The following is a 21,258-nucleotide window of genomic DNA, read 5'->3' as shown; positions in this document are numbered from 1 at the left end:
CACACTCGGAGGCCCCAGCTCCCCGCCACCCCGAGCTGGACAAAGCGTTTGAAAACGGACAGAAATGAGGAAATCACTTGAGAAAAAGAGCTGTGTTTTGATGTTGATGTACAGAGGATACATAAGAGGATATACACACTCCAGTGTGTCGAGTGTAAAAGGTGGGATGGGGGATGTCATGTTAAAACTGTAAAACACACTAGTACGTTTGTGATGACGGTCTCACTGAAGAAGGCCCCGGTGCCGACTGATGGTGAAGGCAGATTTCCCCCAGATTCTTCGAAAAAACATCGGCACTTCAAGCGTAAAACACAAAAGGAATATTAAATATATTAAAAAACTCCACTGACACTAGATCAGCAGAGTATAAGGACTGCTGGGCTTAATCTTGGGGGGGAAATCAGAGGTGAAAGTCACAGGTAAGGTTCCCCTTCATGAATGAGCAGGGGTCAGGCCCATGTAGGAGACCCCACAGGATTCCTCTGCGTCCCATGTCCACCCTTCTCCTCTCTAGGAAAGGATACGCTTAGCAACAGGTGTAACAGCACACATCGACCTCGAGCGATAAATGTACGGGAAGATGCAAGTGATCTGTCCTTGCCACACAGAAGGTGTTTGACACGGCTCAGGATGCACACCCCTGCCTCTCGATAGGGTTTAAGATACTCCTGCTCTTGAATCGGTCCAGGTTCAAGAAGAGCAACCAGATTACACATTAACATCTTTCAGCTTAAACGCAGTTTTAAAATCCCATCTTGTCAGTTTACAGGGTGGCCACGCGGTGTTATCAGACATTTCCTGCCTGCTAATTCAGGATGTGGGTCCCCTGTCACAGGGGAATATGGACCAACTTCCTGTGTGAAGTGTTAAGAGGTTCGAACTTTCCTTACAAATCCTGGGCTCCAGGTTATCCCCTACTGTGTGCTGTGAGATGCTTGTCTCCTGCCCTTCGAAAAAGGCCTCTTTTAGAAGACTGCGCACAAATTCAGTCACCATGTTACAAAAAAGCTGTTGCTGCTCTGAATTGAGAACAGAGAAGAGCAACCAGATACATCTGGGGCGGGAGGGAATGAACTACACCAGCAGAGAGGAGCAACTGAACCTTTTGATCGCTGAACAGAGGATTAAAAACCAGTTTCTTTATGCAAAGGGTTGTGGGAGTCTGAAACAAGCTGCTCAGCCATATTACTGAAGCCCATTCCCTGGCGTCTTTCAGAAGACAGCTGAATAAGATTCTCTGATCATTCAGCACAGTCTTTACACTTTACCTGGTTTAGACCTGTTTTGCTCGTAATTCTCTTGCGCAAGTCAGACAGTGCAAACGCACCGCATGCTGAAGCGAAGTGCGTCATGCCCCCACAGCGTTTGTGAAAAGAATGATCCTTCACTGCAACAGATAGTGTTTCTGCTGGCACAACTTCCCCAGGTCAACTTTTTAAGAAAGAAACAAACAGATTTTATTGCACCATCCCCAATAGATTCAGTGTGCCCTACAGCTTTCCACAACTAAAGCCCACACACAGGCTTTCTGTTTCTGGATACAGGATGTGAGAAGAGACCCCTGGCCACTATGCCGATTTTGAGAGTGGTGTGGAAAGGACACAGGTGGGGTAAACGCTGTATTGCGCTTTAAGTCACACTATTCCATTTAGCGTTTTCAATCCAAATAGAGGCAGAGCTGCAGAGCAGTTCTGCTAAGGAGGCCCGTCTTGTTTACCAGATAAGCCTGATAAGGCTGTGCCTGTGGAATAACACAGCTATCACGTGTCCGGCGCTTCAACAGCTCACAGCCTGCTGAGGGCGCGCAGCTGCTGGCATCGGGAAAAGAAAGAGCCTCCCCCTCACCTCAGTCTTGCCCTTGTTGATGCAGGTATCCCGCTTGTCCTTCGGCACTTCCCAGGAGATCTGCAGGAGACAGAGAGCCACGGTCAGGAAGGACCAAGACTGGAGACTTCCCAGCCAGGGACGACGGGCAAAGACCCGACAACGCCCACTGCCGCCGGACCCTCCGGCCTCTGCCCACACGTCTTGGATTCATGAAGCACAAAAGCTATGTGTTCAGCTTCATATCAACTTCACAAGAGAAAGCCAATAATGGATCAAAGTGCTCTGAAATTCAAATCCAATTTGCTTCTGCTTGTTGGCTTTCTTCAGTTTATTTGGAGGTTTGTTCTTGTGCCAAGTTCAAACCTGAGCCTCACTACTGGAAGCCACCTGAGGCTGCAAAGAGCTGTCTGTTCTCACTGTGCTGCGCAGATAAGAGCAGGTTAACCCCTGCAGTGCTGCCCACAGCCAGGCCCTCCCTGAGCTTCACCTGCTCATTGCTCTGCAAGGCTGGACACAGCTGCAGCCCACACTTCTCACATCAGGGCTCCCGCCTCCCGCACAGGACTGTGATCCCCTGCCCTTAGGAGGCTTTTACCTCCAAGCAGAGAGCAGAGAGAGATTTTAGCCTGTTTCCTTTGCTGTTGGCAGCCCTTTGCAACTCTGCAGTATGAAGGCTGTTTTCTCCCCCCACCACAGCAGAGGACGCAGGACTGACCGACTGACTGACGGACCGCCAGCAGGGTCTCTCTGGGAGCTGGAGATGCTCGGCCAGCAGTGCACCGAGTTCCTCTGGGAGGGTTACCAGCTCCTGGGCTCAGAGAGGATGCTGGCAGACAGAAGCCAGAGGGAGAGTGTGCGTGCGCAGGTGGTCCACCAGCGGCCCAGGCACAGCCACACCGGGGTGGGGTCCACCACTGTCCAGGACACAGCCCCCCCAACTCCCTCAGATGACCTCTGACCTCCAGACTGCAGTGCTACCATCAGAGGCAATTTTCTACTGCTGCATTTCCACTATCAGAATTTGTAACCTTAACTGTAAATGACATGGCTGCACAACATTCTAGACGTGTAAATCGGTCTGTTTTTTTAGCTGCCCTCGAATGCTGTTTCTCAGAAGCAAGCGTTCAGAGGTTAACCATCTGCCTCTGTGTGAACTTCGGTGCAAAGATCTGCACGAAGGAACATGAGACCCCACTGGTGGATTTCCCGTCCAAGCTTCAGAAATAGAAAGACGCAGATACCTTCACAAGATATAAACACGCTCCCTGCATCTCGATACAGGGCCTCAAACACACCAACTTCCTGCAAGAACCAAACTGAGCTGCTTTTGTACACAGCTTTTTAGGGGTTCGGTTCCACATCTTGCTTGTATCCCAGGGTTTCAGGAAAGGTCCTTCACCAACAGGCTAATGGAGCTCAACCTCTTTAGGTACTTGATGCATGTTCAAAATCATCAAGGGCACTGACAGTGAATCCAGTGGACCTGTAGCATGAGCCAGGACACATAGAAACTAAGCGGAAGTCCATTTAAACCTCAGAACAGGGGGCACTTTATTCAAAGGGTTGTAGGTGTCTGGAACAAGCTGTCCACCATGCTGCTGAATTACCCTGCTTCCCAAGACACAGCTGAGTGAGAGATAACTACCGGTGGGCCGAGCCGTCTCCTCTCAGCTGAGCAGACAAGCAGTGGACAGAACAAGCAGCGTGTGTTTTGGTGGAGTGGGTACGTTTTGGTATTTATTTTTGAAAAAATTACTTACGAACAGTGTAGGCTACAAGCTGCAGAAACGCCCCATAATGAGAGACGAGAAGGAAGAAAGCCGCCTTCTCCACATTTCCCTATGTCCGTTTTGTGGTGATGACGGCTCACGCCAGGAAGGTTCTCATTTGGGTCTGATTCATAAACACTTATGAGAAATCCGCACGGCACAAGCAGGGCTTCTGTTACAGACCCTGTTCTAGCTTTTAACAGCATCTTCCTGCAGTGAATGAAGAGCCCCTTAACCTTCCCTCATCGAGCCAGGAGAGGCTGAAGTAATCAAATCCGCCCTGCACCTCCGGACCCGGAGCACACCGAGCACAGCTGCTGCAGTCCCGCCGGATCCTCTCTTACCGTCCGCCACTTCGTGAAGTCCCTGGTGTCCAGGGCCAGGATGGTGTCCCGGGCCCCCAGGTAAAGGATGCCCGAGCTGGGGTCCAGCAGGCAGGCGCTGTAATTGGAGACGCTGCTGTCAGAAAACCTCTCCAGAGCCCTGGGGTCAGCATCTGCGAGGCAAAAGACAACAAATGAGATGAAGGAGGGCCTTCCCAAGCCCGAGAGCCTCTTCAGAGCAGGGTTTCCCCGTGTGTAGGTGACGAAGCCCTCCCTGGCCTGGCCCGGCCGGACAGGACAGCCGCACCCACCAGCGCATCAGGGAGCGCTTGCGGAAGGACACGGCTTGACCCCCTGACCCCGTGACCACAGGCGCGCAGGCGGAGAGGGAGGAGATGTCCCTCCGGTGTGTGCAGCAGCTTCCAACACCACAAACTCAACAAGCCCTTTTCCAAGAATCCGAGTACAGCCTGAAGGATGACATGTGAGGAGGTCAGCCCTCACATACACAACTGTACACACACAGCATGCGCCTGCAATTTTTACAACAACCTCCACCGTACCAGTGCTGTTCCTAGCTCTGCACAGAGCGACCCTCTTGCAAGGCTCTTTATAACCCTGGGACATCCAGCCTAGCAAGTCAACAGGCCGGCCGTGTGGGCTTGCTTGTGCAGCACACACCTGAGCGATTAACCCCTTGCCAGGCACTCCAGAGGTACAGGGAGGCGAGCAGCTCCTGAGAGAGGCTGGCTGAAACAGTGCATTAAAGGAAGTGGGAGAGCATTCTGGGAAAACACTTGGAACACCATACAGGTAACTCCATGCGAAGATAACTAAATCAAAAACAGGTTAAAGTTATATTAAACAGCTACACCCCAGCCCCAGCCTCCAGCAAGAAATTACCAACTGGACCCTAGACCAGCAGCAGCGGGGAGAGGGGGTGGGGAGTCCCCCCTAAAGCCAGAAAGCAAAATCTTCACGACTTCACGAAGACCAAAAGATCAGATACATCAGGCCTATTCAAGGCCAGACCCATGACATCTGCAGAGAGAGGAGCAGCATTTCCTTCCTCTTCTACCCGAATGATCGTACTGTTGTACATCTGGGCATTGTAGCAAACCGAGTCAAGTACCTTGCCCAAGGATTCGAACCCACAACCTCACAGTTACGAGTCCAGAGCCCTGACTCTTACTGCCTCCTTTTACTGAACACTTAACTCACTGGTCCAGGGTTTTTCGGCACCAAATTCCTGACCAGTGTTGCTCTGGACACGATTCCTGCTCAAACCACAGGCAAGCCTGTCAAACACACCCACAGCAGGGAGTTCTTTCAGCTCTCGGAGATTCCTCCATATCATCGTGTGACCCCAGCAGTCCTGCAAAAGTGCACCTGGCATCGCACTCATTCATTCTCCCACTCTCTCGTGATCTACGGTTTCACAAATCCATTTCCCTCAACGCACCACACAATCAGCCAATGCACCAGGAATCTGCTCCTCAACAACAGAGAGAAGGCAGAGAGCAGTTCAACACACAGCGCAGCTCGACACTCACAACGAAGAGGAGAAATAACACCAGTCTCCTGCTTCTACTATTTTCAGAACTAACAGCATGATCAAGACAAAGCATTATGGTCCATAATGTTAAAAACACGTTGCAAAATATGAAATCACTGGCAAAATGCTATTTTCTTTCATTCATACGTCAGGCTTTTAATTGCACACAATGGGCTCCAAGCCACCCTTTGTTAATAAAGCATGTCACATGCCTCTAAAGCACTCCTGTCTGCAGGCTGGGGGTCTCCCAGCCCTGAGCCTGCGAGCCAACAGGCACCCGTGACCCCATTCTGGGTCAGGACAGCACCAGACACCCGGCCCAAGGGGCCCTGCGAGCACAGGACCAGAGCGCTTCCAAGGTGAACTGCTCGGGCTACTGGACTGGGCACCCCTAGTGGAAACCAGTCCAGAGACAAGCCGGCCACTAGGACAGCGTGGGGCCGGAGCGAGGCCTGGCACTGACAGAGAGAGTGGACTATCCTGCAGAAACCAAGGAAAACAAGTGGAACAAGTCAGTTGTGTAACAGATCTAGGTCACAGGACTGCATCATTAGGCTGCTTTATTACCATTGCATCTTATGTAAAAGGCAGAAATATCTTGCAAAGAACAAAGCTTGGCAGGAACAGCCAGTCTGTCCACTGGACTTGTTTTAGCATGTCGACTGTGCATCTAAGGCCCCGGAAGAGCACCAGCCAGAGGTCTGCACCTGTGCAGCCGAGCCCAGACACTGCCTCCCTGCCTCTGCCTCGCTGCCTCCACCCCAGCCCCCCTGCCTCATCAGTGCAACACCAGGTCTGAATGAGCCCGTGGTGACCTGTGAAAACAGCCCTCCCCATTCATCTGCACCGAGAGGAAACCAGCAGGGAGTGACCCCCCGTACACAGTGGGTCCGCGAGACAGAGCTCTGCGTCTGGAAGCTGGACAGAGGGATCTGCTGTCTCAGTGGTTATTTCCACCCTTGCACCTTCAGCCACACAAAGGTGCAGAGAAGGCAGTTTTCAGGAAGTACAAACCCACAACACAATCCGAAACACAAAAGGCGAGTTCGGGAAAAGGAAGGCCAGGTCAGGAGGCAGAAAAATGCTACGCTGTGCATCTTAATTAACGCTGTAATCAGCCTCCAGATGCCCCCTCCTCGACGAGAGTGACTGCAGACAGAGTCTACGGATAAAACTGCAGATATTTCCACACACAGGCCTGCCGCCAGCTCAGGCACAAGTCCCAGAGAAACCTGCTGCGACATCTCTCAGGACGCCTCCGATTCCAGAACTGCATGAAACACAGGAGCCTAAACCGGAGCACAACGAGCAGCAGCCACATGCGGAAAAAGAGGTTGTAGTTTAAGCATTTTAATTTCGGCACTGCAGTAACAAACTGGCATAATAAACTTCTGTGTTATTACTGACACCTAGTTCTTCTTATCTTTGTAACATTGGGGTGAGCGAGACTCAGCTCTACACTGTAATCAAAAACATGGACTTTGCAATACAGTACAGATTATTTAAAGCATTGGAGGCCATTGAGCTATCTGTGGACCTGACCTGGACCTGAACACCTGTGTCCCTCAGAACCAGAGGCACCGAGATGCGGGCATAACCTTTCTGTCAGAGGTCATCCCAAGACGAGCCAGCAGGGGGCAGAAACCTCAGCCAATCCGTGCTTGGCATTATACTGCCGTTACTGTTATTATATTGTTGCCTAAAAATTTCAGATTTTACTGCATGATATGGATTCAACAAGATGAGCTCTGCACATAGCTGCGTGAAAAAAAGATAACCAACACGTTCTTCAGCAGCCACAGGGTCTTGAAGATCATGGGGACACGACCGGATGAGGGGGCACACAGCTGCACAGCTGCTCCTCTGTGAAAGACACCGAGCTCTGACTGGGTTTCCTGTCTGCAGCCCAGATCTGAAGAGGACTCTTCCTGTGTTACCCAGCAGAGAGGACGAAGGCGACAAGCACTTCCAGTCAGCTCTTTCTGAAACCAAACACAACACAGCAGCGAAACCTGCGGAGAAAGTGACAAAACCGAACCCGGCACAGACCTGCAGGCCCAGACGTGGACAGTCAGGCCTATAAAAAACCCACATATCTTAAAGAGATCAAAATGAGTCACTTGATCATAAATGAAGCCGCACGGAGGAACCCTCAGTTCCTTTTCCCGTCAGGCCTGGCTGGTGTGGAGCTGAACGAGACGCTTCTCTCGCCGAAAGACGCGCCAGACAGCCCCCCCCCTCCCCCCACACCTCACAGCGATCCCCAAAGCCACAGCGTTGCCATGGAGACAGCTCCCCCGTGACGCTGCTGTCAGCCTCGGTGAGCGGCAGACAGCCTGTGAACAGCACTCTCCATAACACAGACACCGCCAGCCCTCTGCATGTCTGCCGCTTCGGAGCGCCACGGCGCCCGATTCGTGACTCCTGAGGTTTCTGGGGCTCTTTTCAGGCCAAAAGAATCCCGCAGCCACTTCATCGCCCGCTGGGGACCCACAGCAGCCCCACGAGGGGGAGAAACTGCTCCGGCAAGAGGAGTAAGGAGGAAGGGAAGCAAGAACAGGCTGTATAGGGCCATAGTCACACAGCTGAAGGGCTCATCTGTACCAACAGCAGTGTCTGCAATCACCATACTGGAGCTGTGGAGTGGAAAGCCTACTGGTCTACCTGAACCACTCACAATAGCAACCTGGGCTTTCCTTAGAGGTCTCCCATCCCATGCTGAGCCTCGCTGGGCTTCTGAGGACTCATGACATGACCTGAGTGGAAATTCACAGAGACCCCCCCGTGGAAAAGAACAGGCACTGGGCCTCTCTCTCTCTTCCTCGGGAAGAGCCCCCTGCAGCTCGGCCCGGCATTGCCAGCTGGTCGCACCGCTACGCCATCTGTGCCCCGCCTGCACTGGACCGGGCTGAGCCAACACAAGGAGTCCCGACGCTCGGGCTGAAGCAGGGCCTCTGCTTTGCCGATTTAGGTGCAAGGCCACTTGCGAGAGGCGTGGTGAAGTGTACTCGAGCAGAAGAGGCATGATCTAGTAGCTCATGGGAGCTAAAACCATAGCCGGCCTACAAAGAGAAACGGCCCTGTGCTGCCACCTCTCCAAGCACACAAGAAGAAATAAAATCTCTGGCCTCTCCAGCAGTGTGTTCTGGCTAACAGGCTAGAATATGCAAGGCTAGCAAGGAGCATGATTTGCTTCAGTGGGATTGCCTTCTCAGCAAATCAGTCCAACTTGCTTTGCAAGACTGAATTTGCCAAGCCTGAGCTCCGATTCAGGTGCAAAAGCAGTTGAGCTCAGGCTTGGCTGAGAGAGACTGGACTCTACCTGCCACCTTCAGACTCACTTATTAAGCATTTTACTTTTCCTGGAGGTTCAGAGTGGAGCAGCTCCTCAATACAGAGACAGATGAACACTTTTTGCAGGTTAAAATGGCAAAATAAAAAAATAAAATTAACAGCACAATAATTTGCAAAATGCAAAACTGCTTTTGCATCTGAATCAGAGCTCAGGCTTTGCACATTAATAATCTGTATCATGGGGCGGAGTGGTGGCTCTGTGGCTCAGGATCTGCACCTGTGGCTGGAAGGTTGCCGGTTCAAATCCCAGAATCCTACTGAGCAAGACCCTCAACTCCAACTGCTCAAGGGGCGCCGTATAAATGGCTGACCCTGCTCTCTGACCCCAAGCGTGTGCATGCATCTCACGGAGAGCAAGCTGGGGAATGCGAAAAGAAATTCCAAATGCAAGAAATTGTATATGGCCAATAAGGTGATCTTATCTGGGGAAAACAATTAGGTAAGAGTTTTTGTTTAAATAGTCATTGTACTGAAATTCCTGCAGGTAATTACGTAACAAGAGGTTAATGGAAAAGGTAAGTTTTAAAAGACCTGTAGACAGGGGCTGTTCACACTCTCTTAAGAGGGGTTGTTGATATTGCTAACAAGGCTGTGCAAACGATCACATCATTGTCTTGGGTATTCCGGCTGTCCGTCAGCACTCGCCACACTACCATAATCCCCAGATGAAGCTGTTTCCTGTGCAGCTTGTGGCCCATACAAACACTACAGTCTCAGGGCCTTAATAAAGATGCATCTCCTGCAGGCTGTTCTGCATGGCAGAGCCTTGCTGGCAGGGAGCTTCTGTGTAAACCGGCCGGGGAGAATGAGGGCGGTGGAGTGTGACTTATTGTGTTCTCCGATTATACTGCTGGTGCTTAACGATGGAGCGCAGTACCTGCTGTCCCCACCCACAGCCACAGGCTGCAGATCAGAGGCTGTAAGGATGCCAAAGTCAATGGAGATGCGTTTACTGGGTTTTCTTTAAACATTCATTACGGGCAACAGGTACCGAGTGTCAGCTGTGTGCCTGCGCACGCTATCAGATGTCGTTCCTTTGTTCAGCAGCTCTGCTAACGGAGCAGCCTGACTCAAAGAGACCTGAGCTCCCAGCCCCGGTGCCCCCCCTCTGACAGATCTGTCAAGAGGATCATTGCTCCCCTCGCCCTCGCCCCCCACCCCTGGGTGACTAAGAAGCGATAAATCCCTCTGGGACGCAGCCTGAATCAGAAGGAAAACCCACGAGCATCACAAATGCACTGAGCAGGGCTGAGGAAAGCCCATGAGTCAAACGGTTTTTGCAACAGTTTCCTGTTCTCCTCCCTCCCCACCCTCTTTCCAAGCCGAATACCTTGACCTGTGTCACAGCAGAGAGCGCGCTGCAGCTCGTGTGGGAATTCATCCCCAGGGCCTTCACGCCTGCTCATCATCCAGACCGACACCCGCAGCAGGACGCCTGGACGTCAGGAAGTGACTCACAGACACTCGGCGCAGCTCGCAGTGAGGCGATCTGGACAGCGCACATCTTTCTTAAGAGCAGACAAGCCAGGATGTGACTCCTTAAACTGTGATGAAGCCAGCAACAGCCCTAGAAACCTGCCCAGCAGATCCGAAACCTCTCCATCCCCTGAACAGCACACGGAGTGCTTCCTATCGTTTCAACCCCGGTCGCCCTGAAGGCTGGTAGCCACTGCCCGGGGTGGAAAGATGTCAAGTTGAGTTCTTGTTGTCTTCTGAAGACAAGAAATGGGCAGTTAGAAAGAGGGAGGGACTGCGCCCTCGCAAGGCAACGCAAGGCCTCGCAGATCCCTATCCGCTTGAATCGGCCCCCATCCCCAATCGCCAGCTACCAAATCACCGCCGCGCGACACTGAGCAAATAACTGGTGCACAGAGTGCAGGGCCTTGTTTTTCACAGCCAAGTCAGAGATGTGAACGGCCAATAATAATAATATTAATAATAATAATAACTGCTTACACTTATATAGCGCTTTTCTGGACACTCCACTCAAAGTGCTTTACGGGTAACGGGGATCCCCTCCACCACCACCAGTGTGCAGCCCCACCTGGATGATGGAGTCCAATAAAACTCGAGCTCAAATTTGTAAAAGAACACATCTGAAATCACTTAAGAGAAAGGCTGGAGATCAAAAATGTACCTTTTTCCGCTTTGAAATAAAAACACCTCATTTCTAACATCTTTGGTATGCAGAGTCCCTTTCAAAAGTCTTGCTGGTAGCCTGCTGTGATTTGCGGTCATATTGCAGGAGCTTAATTGCTTTATCTGAAATGCTCCTAATACGCTCAGAACACTTTGGGAACGTCAGCCTGGCATTAAAATGCCTGTACATCTGTCTTGAGAATTAGAACTGCACGGTTCTGCAGGGGAAACCGTCACATTTCGGTGTCCTGTGGAACTCATCTAGATTTCAGCGGTGTAATAAACACCCCCTGGAGCCTGGATTAGAGAGGATTACCCTGCGCGGAAAGAGCCGGCAGAGCGCGTGCTGCTGGGGTGGGGGTGGGGAGCTGGAGGAGGAGGCCTGTAGGCGCTCTTCAAAGGCGACAGCCTGAGATTCCCACCCTCTGCTCTTTATCTCTCCGCCGCAGCGCCAGTCTGAGGTATGCTTTTAGCACGATAAGCATTTGTGGCGCTAATCAGGGCTGCCCTAAATTCGCCTGCGCACAAGGGGATTAAACTGATTGCCTCAGAGTCGGCCCCACACCCGTCACCGGGCACACAGCAGGCAGCCACCTTTGTAGGCGGAGCAGGAAGTGCGGGCAAATCCATATTCACCCCGTTTTGCAACGTACGGGACACTTAAAGCGGTCACTTCCAAAACTTTTCCCCCCGGCACAGAATCTGCCCCCTTTTTCTAAACTCCCCCTTTTCCCGAAACCATACTTAAAGGATGAGCAGCTGAAGGGTCAGAGCTGCCTGCGTGCTCTCCCTCCTTCTCCTCACGTGGGCACCGGGGTTGCTGGGAGTCCAGATTAAAGCCAACGGGGCGAGCAGGAGCCTGTTCATTCATCCCTGGCAACAAGAGCTCAGCTCGCTCCAGGAGAGAAGCGCACAAGCGATTTCACGAGCTGTAGGAATTAAACTCGCATGCAAACACGTACAGCTAAGTCCCCATCCAGAAAATCACTTCATGTAACTCATTCTTCTCGTACGCCAGTCGCATGGTACCCTCTTCTCAGCAAGCCACATGACTCTGGCAAATCAAACTGGAGACTTCTTTATGCCAATAAAGAAAGGAGGACCAAGCTAACAGGTTAACCTTATCTCTCACTTACTTTCATAAAGACAGTAACAGGCTTTTATTCTTGAAGATGATCAAAATGTTCATATAAAAACATACATGTATGATTGGTCAGTAGCAGTTTCTTATATAAGAAACCATATAAAGTGTACACAAGGTCAGAAAGTTAGGCAGTTAGGTCACCCTTGGGCAATAAACCAAGACCCTAATCAGCTGAGACTTTCACCTGGCTAAATCGTATGTAGCATACCTGAGTTACACCTCCACCCAAGAAAGCTTGAATAAACTCTGCCAGCTGGGAATACACAAAACAGTAAAACAGTTCTTGAGGACCTAATTGTTAACTCCTAACAGGCAGTGGTTTCTTCAGTACTTGTACTATTTAGCCACACAACCCCTTACTGTATCTGTAATACCTGTACAGAGGTTAAGAGCAGAAATATGTAAATCTTTAAAATTGACATTGCACATGAAAAAATACAAATTCAGGCTTTAGAAGGGAATTCTTCTCTGCATGTTCTAAGTTCTTAATTTTCTTTCTTTTTAAAAGCATGATAAAGCGAGGAGTGATCACTAGATGAAGATCTGAATGAAATGTAAAAACCCATCTCATGTGACTAAGAAATTGTAAAGAAGTTGGTTTTGAGAGGGATGAGTGTACAACCAAAAGTATTGGTTTAAAAATGTATTTCAAACCAATACAGAAAAAAAAAACTTTCTGGTATTTCCATCTATGTGTAAAACGTTTTTGCTTTTCCAGAAAGCAGCCTGAAAAGATTAACAGGCTTTGCGTTGATCAAAACATTTTGCAAATCCCCCTGCAAGAAACTTACAGAGCAGAATGGAGCCGTTGAGCCCAATAGGAGCAGCAAACAAACCAGATAAGGAATCTGAACTGCTTGGTAACTGCAGCGTTTAAGAGCAGACATGAAGCAATACATACTGGGAAACGTTCAGCATTTCACCCAGCGACATGCGTGCAAGATCAACCAGTTCTGCCTCCTGTCAGCCCCACCTGACTCACGTCTTGCACGTCACATTGCTGCAATACATCACATTCTTTCAAAAGCAAGCACTCCATCCACACATCCAGCCACCAGGCGCAGTTTTCATCCGATATCACCACCTCCAAGAGCTAACACACGCCCCAACAGACTTGCAGCAGTTTTTACGATTTCGGCCAAGGCTTTTTCGGCCTGTGCCAACGTCGCGCTGTTGTTTGAGGACAAACAGCAGAGCCAGTCTGCCGAGCAACAGGAGGAGAACTGCTGTAGAGGACGCAGGCCGAGCATCGCAAGACAGGTGCTTTGATCCTGAAAAGCAACAGGATTAGACCCGCCGAATGGAAGGAAATTGAAACCCAGGAACCTCTGAATTGAACTACACCAGCCATGCAGTAACCACGCACAGAACCGGAACACGGCCATGAGCCATCTGCAGGGGAGAGCCCCGGAGCAGGCAGACATCCGGGCCGGGAATCACTTCGGAAGCTTGTGTACGGCTGTTTTTCTTTCCATTATGGAAATGCAAATACAAACAAATACGTACTTGCTTCAGTTTCCATCAGATGGTGGATTTTAATTTTACTGCAGCCTAGTGCACAATAAAAAAACAACACTATCAAGCAGACCAATTTATAAAAGATAGTTGCTTTGGAGTCCATCCAGATAAACGCAAAGTGCAAGGAAATGTCCTACCCAGACAGAAGGTACTGAACCTTTCTAATCTTGAAGAAAAAAAAAAAAGAACACCAGGGCACCTGATCCAAGCATTCAAAATCCTCCGTTACTGACCAAGCTAACCCAGTGAACATCTTCAGAATCAACAGCCCAGCGTGAAGCACGATAGAAGAGGAACCTGCACGACCTACAAGGATGCTGGAACAAGCTAGCTATACTGCTGTAGCTGAACCCTGGCCACTTTCACGGAACAGCAAGACCCTCTGATGTGTTGGTGGTTACCAGACAGGCGACATGGCCTGAAAGGTCGCAAGAAAGAGGAAGCCATTGTGTTCTTAAAGACCACGTTGTTCTGCTGAAGAGTTGACAAGCCCTAATCCACTGCGACGTGCGGTACTTTTCAGGGCTTCTCCAGAAGCCAACAGTCCTGGGAGCTCCTGGCCAGTTCACTGGAACCCTATCATTAGCAGGAGAAGGAAGTGAGACTTCCAGGGAAACTGGAGGACACGGGAGGCGGGGAACTCAAGCCCAGCCCGCGATCTTCAGCGTCCGCCACTTTACATGCTGCTATCAGAGAGTGAGAGAGAAGCTCTGCTGCTCGTGACAATGAAGGTTTAACACATGTTAAATATACTCTGGCCCCCTAAATATTTTCTCCAGGCTAAGATTTTACTGGATTGACAACAAACATGGCTCCCTCTAAAATCTGAAACACTTTTAATAATAATAATAATCAACTTTATTTTATATAGCGCCTTTAAAGGTGGCTTCTCAAAGCGCTTAACAGGATGACAACAACAATAAATAAGAATACACAAGATAAAACACAATTACAATATACAGAGGTGACCGTGGATGGTGGTACTAAGAAGAGCAGAGGGGTGAAGAATGGAACAGTTAAGTACAGGCTTTTCTGAAGAAGAGGGTTTTGAGTCTGGATTTGAAGGAGTTTAGAGAAGGTGACTCTCCGATATCCTTGGGGAGAGAGTTCCAGAGCTTTAACAAATAAGCAAATATTTAAAAGGTGAACACACAACTGACAGACCAAAAAACAGACAGCTGGTGGGCTTTAGCCTGCAGCATTAAAGAGTGCCCTTATCACTGTGGAACAGATGGCACAGGAACTAACACTAAAATCCTCTTCTAGTCCGACTGCAAGAGCTAAAGGTGATTACCTTTGCTAGGATCGCTGACTGCTTGACTTTGCAACACTGCTGATCAGAGGTCCTGGACTTGGAGGGATAACAGAGTCAGGCCACCAGAGCTTGGCCTCCTCTGCACCAGAGCTGCGTCAGATGATAAAGACGTGCAGCTCCGATATACAGAGACAGCAAGCAGCTCAACAGTGGTGTGGTTTCTCTGCAGCAGGGCCATTGAGCCCCTCAGCAGCAAAGAGGAAATAAGAGCATCGTCCTTCTGTGACTTCACCGGAACAAGCTAGGTCATCACAGGTTCACTGACAGAGTCAACCTAGCAGAACAAGAAGTGGAAACTAGATGGAAGGGCTCTTAAAAATGAAGAACAGGAATCGCTTCTTTACCCAGAGGGTTGTGGGAGAATGAAAGCATTTGGATGAGATCCTAAGAGGTAATTAATCCAAGGATCTCATCCACCTGCTTCCTGACAGAAGCCAGACTATCTACTTTAACAACATGACAGGGCAATACAACTCCCACAACCCTTTGGGTAAAGAATGGTTTTGAGAGACTCGACGGAAAAAACTCCCAGTTACCCTCCTGACTCCCAGACTGTCCCATTCGTGAATGAGACCGAGAAGTGCATCACATGGGGGGAATCTCGAGACACGTTGGGGTGTTTGGCTCTCTGGAATTCTTCAAGCGAGATGTTCTCCGATAACCGTCCAGAAAAACCCAGGCATCCAAAAACAGCTTGCATCCTTCTCTGTCATTGGGCTTTTTTCAGTCTGTTAAAGCCTGCATTAGCATTCATTTAACAGGGACTAAATAGTACAAGTTTCAAGAGTACTATACTCCCTGGATGATGAAACACATGCAACTCAGGTGATCACAGTTTTCCCCTCGACAAACAATTCTGTTGGGGCAAAACATTTTATGACCTCAGCCAAATTTACAAAACAGTGCTGAAGTGAAAAAAAAAAACGTTAATTTGATTCCACACTTCCACACACCTGTGATGCCTCTCAACAATTAAGATTTTCAGTCTTTTTAACGTTAATCTTTACCTTGATCACTGGCCCTGCTAGGAAACAGTGAGCTTCTCTCCAGAGCGTAAAGCCTTAGCGCAGGCCCTAGAGCTGATTAGTGAAACAGCCCCGGTCAGTAATTTCCACACTGGGGCTTGGGAAGCCCTGAGTGACGCCATTTCCGCGCACTCATGAGTGTGCCAACTCCAAGTACTTCCCCTGTGCGATGGGCAGCTCCCCTGTCTACTCATCTACAGCTACGGCCACCGCCACCAGGAGCGAGGGAGACGACCACTAATTGACTCATCAATTATTGATCTCCCCTGCTTTTCTTCTGTTAGCACTTATTACAGCCTCATTAATAGATGAGCCCAGAACCACCCTCCGGCAGCTCCCGGTGCCCAGCTGGGTCAGCTGATTCCAGGCAGCAGTGCAGGTAGCCGTCTCCTCCCTCACATGCACACACAGAGACGCACGTGACACTGGAGAGGCAGGCTGGAGAAAACGCCCTGTAATTCGCTGCACAGAGAGGCTGGAGGAAAGAGGAAATGCGCTGGTGTCAAGGCACCAATCTCAAGGGCACCAAACACGAGAGTCCCCCCAGGGCAGAGTCTCCTGGCTGCATTACTCGACACTGCAGGAGTTTAGGACTTGTCTGCTGTGTTTAGCAGCTTGTTGCCAGAGTGTCCCCCCCACAGTGTTTCAGCTGTGGTTTGCGTCCTGGTGTGCAGGATCTCGACCCCCACCCCAGCACTCTCCCCAGCTGGTGCGGCAGGGCAGCGAGGCCTGGGAGCTGGGGTGTCCGGCCTGGAGCCTCCCTGCTCTCCAGCCCGCTCCTGTGAAATAAGCAGGCACGCTTGTGGCACAACGTTTCTGAGGATGTTTGTTCGGGGTTTTGTTTTCGTGTGAGCAGCCAGGCTGGTGGTTTGGGGATCACCCCCAACTGGCTCGTCAGCGCCACCCAGCACAGCCTCAGATGAGAGGAGTGGTGACCAGGCCCTATAGGCCAGTGCGCTGGCCAGACCGCCCAGCGCGCGCGGGTTCCTGACCCAGGGCTGCTTGTGCCTTCACATTTCCCAGCAAGCGTGCCCCAAAAAAATGTTTCAGAACATGACGTACAGGAAGACGCTGCAGACAAAGACATTTTCACAGATTACTGGAATTCAGGCGAATGTTTTCTGTAAACGGAGCTGCGATGGCAGATTCCACCTCCGCACGAGCCGGTTTGCAGTTCAGCGACCTGCGGCCAACACATCCCCGAAATCTGGGAGGAGCCCTTTCCCTGCCGGATGACACCTCTGGCTTTCGTACCGGGACAGAGCCCTGCTGTTACAGCTTCACTCCTCCAGTCTAACACAGCTGCTGAACTACAGCAACACAGAAGAAGCATCACTCCTACATACTCCATTCCTGCAGAACCGTTTGTTGCCCCGGGAATAATCCCTGCCTTTGTTCCTCACTGCTCTGCCTCCGAGGCCTGGACACAGACGACACAACGGCCTGTCCGCTGAGAACACAGGGCTGTATTGATGCTCCAAATGCACCCCCCTCCTCCTGCGATCTCTAACCCACCACAATCACTCAAAAGATTCCACACACTGGGAGAAATGTGGCTCTTCTTTAGACAGAAGAAGGGTCTTCTTTTCACACAGGACAGACAGGCAGGGAGGCAAGCAGGCCAGCCCTGATCCGATCATCCCAGCGTGGAAGATGAGATTAGTCCCTCTCCCTCTGCCAGAGGAGCAGCCCGCCTCAGCAGCACTCCTGTAAGAGGGCATTGACGAGTCGGAGAGAAGACAAACAGACAAGAGAGACCAGAGCGCTCGTCTCCTAACTGGCACACAACTAATTCACTTATTGTGTAAGGAATCGTGTCAGCAGCCCTGTACCGAGGGCTGGGGGAGAGGCAGGGCTGGGGCTCCCAGTCTGTCCTTCAGTTCAACATCCCTGCTCATCAGCCTCTCCACACCCATCCTGCCACCGGCGCCCAAACCAGCGCTGTCTCACCAGGAGGCAGAGGCCGTCAGGGTAGAGCCCCAGCCTGCAGGGCTCCAGCCCCGAGAGGCTCGGCTGTCGAATCCAGGAGGAGTAGGAAGGCAGTAGCTTGTACAGAGGGGAAGATATCCAAGGACAGGCACTGGGTCAGCAATGTGGCCTGCTCAGATAAGGACGGATGGATGTGAAGGGGCTGGGCTACCCTGGGGAGGTTCTGCTTGTGAGAGTCTGCCCACACAGATCTGTCATCACACACGGCTGTGGGAACACAAGTGTGTTTCTCCCTCAGTAGTGAGTGTCCCTAGATCACATCCACCCCAGCCCAGCACAAGAGCAGAGCCTTAGTGCACTAAACAACCATAGCAGCTCTGCACCCTGCTGCACAACAGCCCCCGATCACACATGGAGTTCACCACGGGGCCATTCAATCCCAGCGGAGTGCAGAAGGGAGCCCAGCGGTTATCCCACTGTGTGCTCGCCGGGTTGGAGAACGTCTCTCTGAGCACGATCTGGAAGAGCTGCACAGCCTGCCAGCCCTGCAGTCCCGATTTCCCAGCCTGGAGTCGAGAGCCTTCTTAATTAAAACATCGTTCTGTTGGCATTCTCTCATTCCCTGCCACGCTGCTGCATGGGGATCATTGACATTTACTAATCAATAGTGTTTCCCACAGTTTGCAAACCTGATTATCGTGCAATAAATTAGTTCTGAGAGAGGTTCACACTGGGAAAAAAAAAAGAAAACAATAACTTATTTTCCTTCAGTTTCAGAGGAAGGCTGCTCATTGCAACGTGTACACTGTCCGGCGTCGCACACAGGAGGGGATGCAGTCAACCAGATCAAAATATCAAAAGTACTAAACTCTGCTTAATTGGGGGCCTGCCAAGTAAAGAGGCTAATACCTCTGGTCTTGCTTGAGTCCAGAAACAAGCAACAAGAAAAGATTCCTATTTAGTTCATCTATGTAAGGTCTGTGTGCAAAAACAGCCTTGTGATTCACACGCACTGCAAGCTCGGCCCCTCTGGAGGGGGTAGACTACAGATAACAGCGGCTGCAAAGCAAGAAAGCACAATATCAGCCCAGAGATAAAGGCCATAGACAGAGGACTTGCAGTTCCTGTAAATCCGTCCCTCTCTCCCTTTCACCCAGACGATCACCCTGCCTGAGCACAACAATCGGTATTCACCTGAGAGCTAACAAACGCTCCTGCTGAGACTGGAGTTTTAAACGTGCCAAGTTATACCGAGGACATCACACGCATGTCCTTGATCTCAAGATAGAGGAGGGATTGTGGGGCAAATTCCCAGAAGGAGCAGTGGGATACGGTGCCAGAAACAAGGAGTTCCGGAAGAGCAGAGGACACACGACTCTGAGCTTGCCGAATCGGGATATGGGAATTGCAAGGGAAAAAAAAAAAGATGTAGGGTGTCTGTGCATTATCAGCTGCGACACCCAGGAACAGTGCATTGCACAGCTCATGTGCAGACATCACAGAAATCTCATCACAAACAGATGAGCTGCTTGTCGTCTGTGCCAGGAAGCTACTCTCTCGCCAGTGGCTAATATCTCCCCACCTTCTAACCCATGAAGCAGGCAGACGTAGGGAGTGATGGGGGAGATGCACGTTAGAATAAGTCCATCTTCCGTCCTCTAAACTGACTCGGAGGCCGTTGGGGCGGGAGATCTGGCCACACTGGCAGCAGGGGGGAGAAGCTGCAGACTGTGCATGAGAAACAGCAAACATACAGAACACAGAACTGCCTGACTCAGAGCCCCAACACTAAGCCAATGGCAAGGCAGAGATAATGATTTGCTAATGTTGCAGCAGCAGAAAATCATTGTTCAGGCCAATCAAACTTTGAATCTGATGATCTGTGTGCTAAACAATACAAAGCACAAACAGGAACCGACCCCAACACAACCGCATCAGGCACAGCTTTTGTCTTTGATGCTGAAGCTCACACATCTCAAGGGCTGGTTATTACACCACGAGTCAGGAGGTGTACAGAGGAAAATGGACAATTCCTCTTTTTTGGGGCCTCCTTTTACACCGGATAGAGATCTTACAAAAACATTATAAAAATAGTTACAAACGTGGAAGTCATTTGGCTTATCTAGTTTATTTAGTAGTTAGAAGCCACCAATTGGTACTAACAACTAAAGGATATCAGCTTCAACCAAGTGGCTGGGTAGCTTGTTCCACACTCCCACAACCTTTTGTGTAAAGAAGTGCTCTCCAGTTCTACATTTAAGACCTCTAGTTAGAAGACACTGCATCACTACTCTCTACGTTACAGACAACGAGCTCCAACACATTTCTTCAGCATCTCGCACTACTGCACCTAAACCACAGTCCAGGACACTAACCTCTCTCCAGTCATAGCTGGAAAGGAAGAACAGAAAACTATTCTATTTATACCATACTGCTTACTTCCCTTCCCTTCATCTGGTGCAGCTGAAACACCCACAAACCCTTTGATGCTAATCATCTTCTACCCCTTTGGCTGTGTCAGAAACAATCATTCTGCAATCACAGCAAAGACCAATCAAGCCTGATGCGTCTCTCCTGCCCTGAACCTCTCCTCTCCTGTAGAGGAGAGACTGGATCTTTTCATGGCTCTGCTGTAACTGGTATGATGAGGCTCAAGAGGTCTCAGGAAACAGACGCTGCTCTTTGTACGGAGATCAAAGTCACCAGCAGGCTTGGTCAGACCCAAGGGCTGCGCTGGGGAGACAGGGGGCTCCCTATTTCCAGTCTGGGCTGCGGGCAGAGTGACCCACTGCACGACACAGGACTGAGCCGTATCCAGCCATCCACCGGAGGAGGAGGCGGCAGAGTGGCGCAGAGCTGCTGGGCTGATCCCATCTCTCCGAGCGCTGGCAGACAGCAGCGTGGCAGGACTGAGTGGGGTCGTTCAGGGGCCGCCCCGGGAGTCACAGCGAGAAAGACGATCCGCTGGTCAGTGCGCCGTCGGCTCACACTGCGCTCCTGGGAGTGCTGGAGACCAGCTCGGCCCACCCGAGACCGCCCACCACCACAGAGGGCCCCCGCTCCCCACCGCAGGACCCCTGCCGAGCTCATTCTCTCCAGGGACACCGAGCCCAGTGGGGCACAGGAGAGGCGACCCAGCTCTACCATCAATCTTGAATACAAAACTAACATCCAAAAAATATAACCCTGAAGCAACCAAAACCCCAGTGAGCATGAGCTCCCAAAGTCCCTGCAGTATGCAGGAGCCCCGGGCAGCCCGAGTTCACAGTGGCAGCAACAGACAGGGGTGGGGTCTCCTTTTCTTGCATTTGTTCTTGGAAGGATCGGTTGTTTGCGCATTTACAATAACTCCAGAGAATC

The 21,258-nt window shown here is 50.7% G+C and overlaps 1 protein-coding gene across 1 annotated transcript in view; it reads right to left on the bottom strand.

The window, feature by feature from the left end:
- Positions 1-21,258, bottom strand: part of sema4f (sema domain, immunoglobulin domain (Ig), transmembrane domain (TM) and short cytoplasmic domain, (semaphorin) 4F) — a 56,266-nt gene that overhangs the window by 17,503 nt on the left and 17,505 nt on the right. Inside the window, exons 2-3 of the mRNA XM_015343857.2 lie at positions 3,941-4,092; positions 1,846-1,905 (exon numbers count right to left, since the gene is read on the bottom strand). Of these exons, the coding sequence (XP_015199343.1) occupies positions 1,846-1,905; positions 3,941-4,092 (212 nt within the window). The remainder of the gene's footprint in view (positions 1-1,845; positions 1,906-3,940; positions 4,093-21,258) is intronic.

The sequence above is a fragment of the Lepisosteus oculatus genome, chromosome 1 (assembly GCF_040954835.1).
Source record: "Lepisosteus oculatus isolate fLepOcu1 chromosome 1, fLepOcu1.hap2, whole genome shotgun sequence".
NCBI lineage: Eukaryota > Metazoa > Chordata > Actinopteri > Semionotiformes > Lepisosteidae > Lepisosteus > Lepisosteus oculatus.
This window is presented reverse-complemented; position numbering and strand designations above follow the sequence as displayed.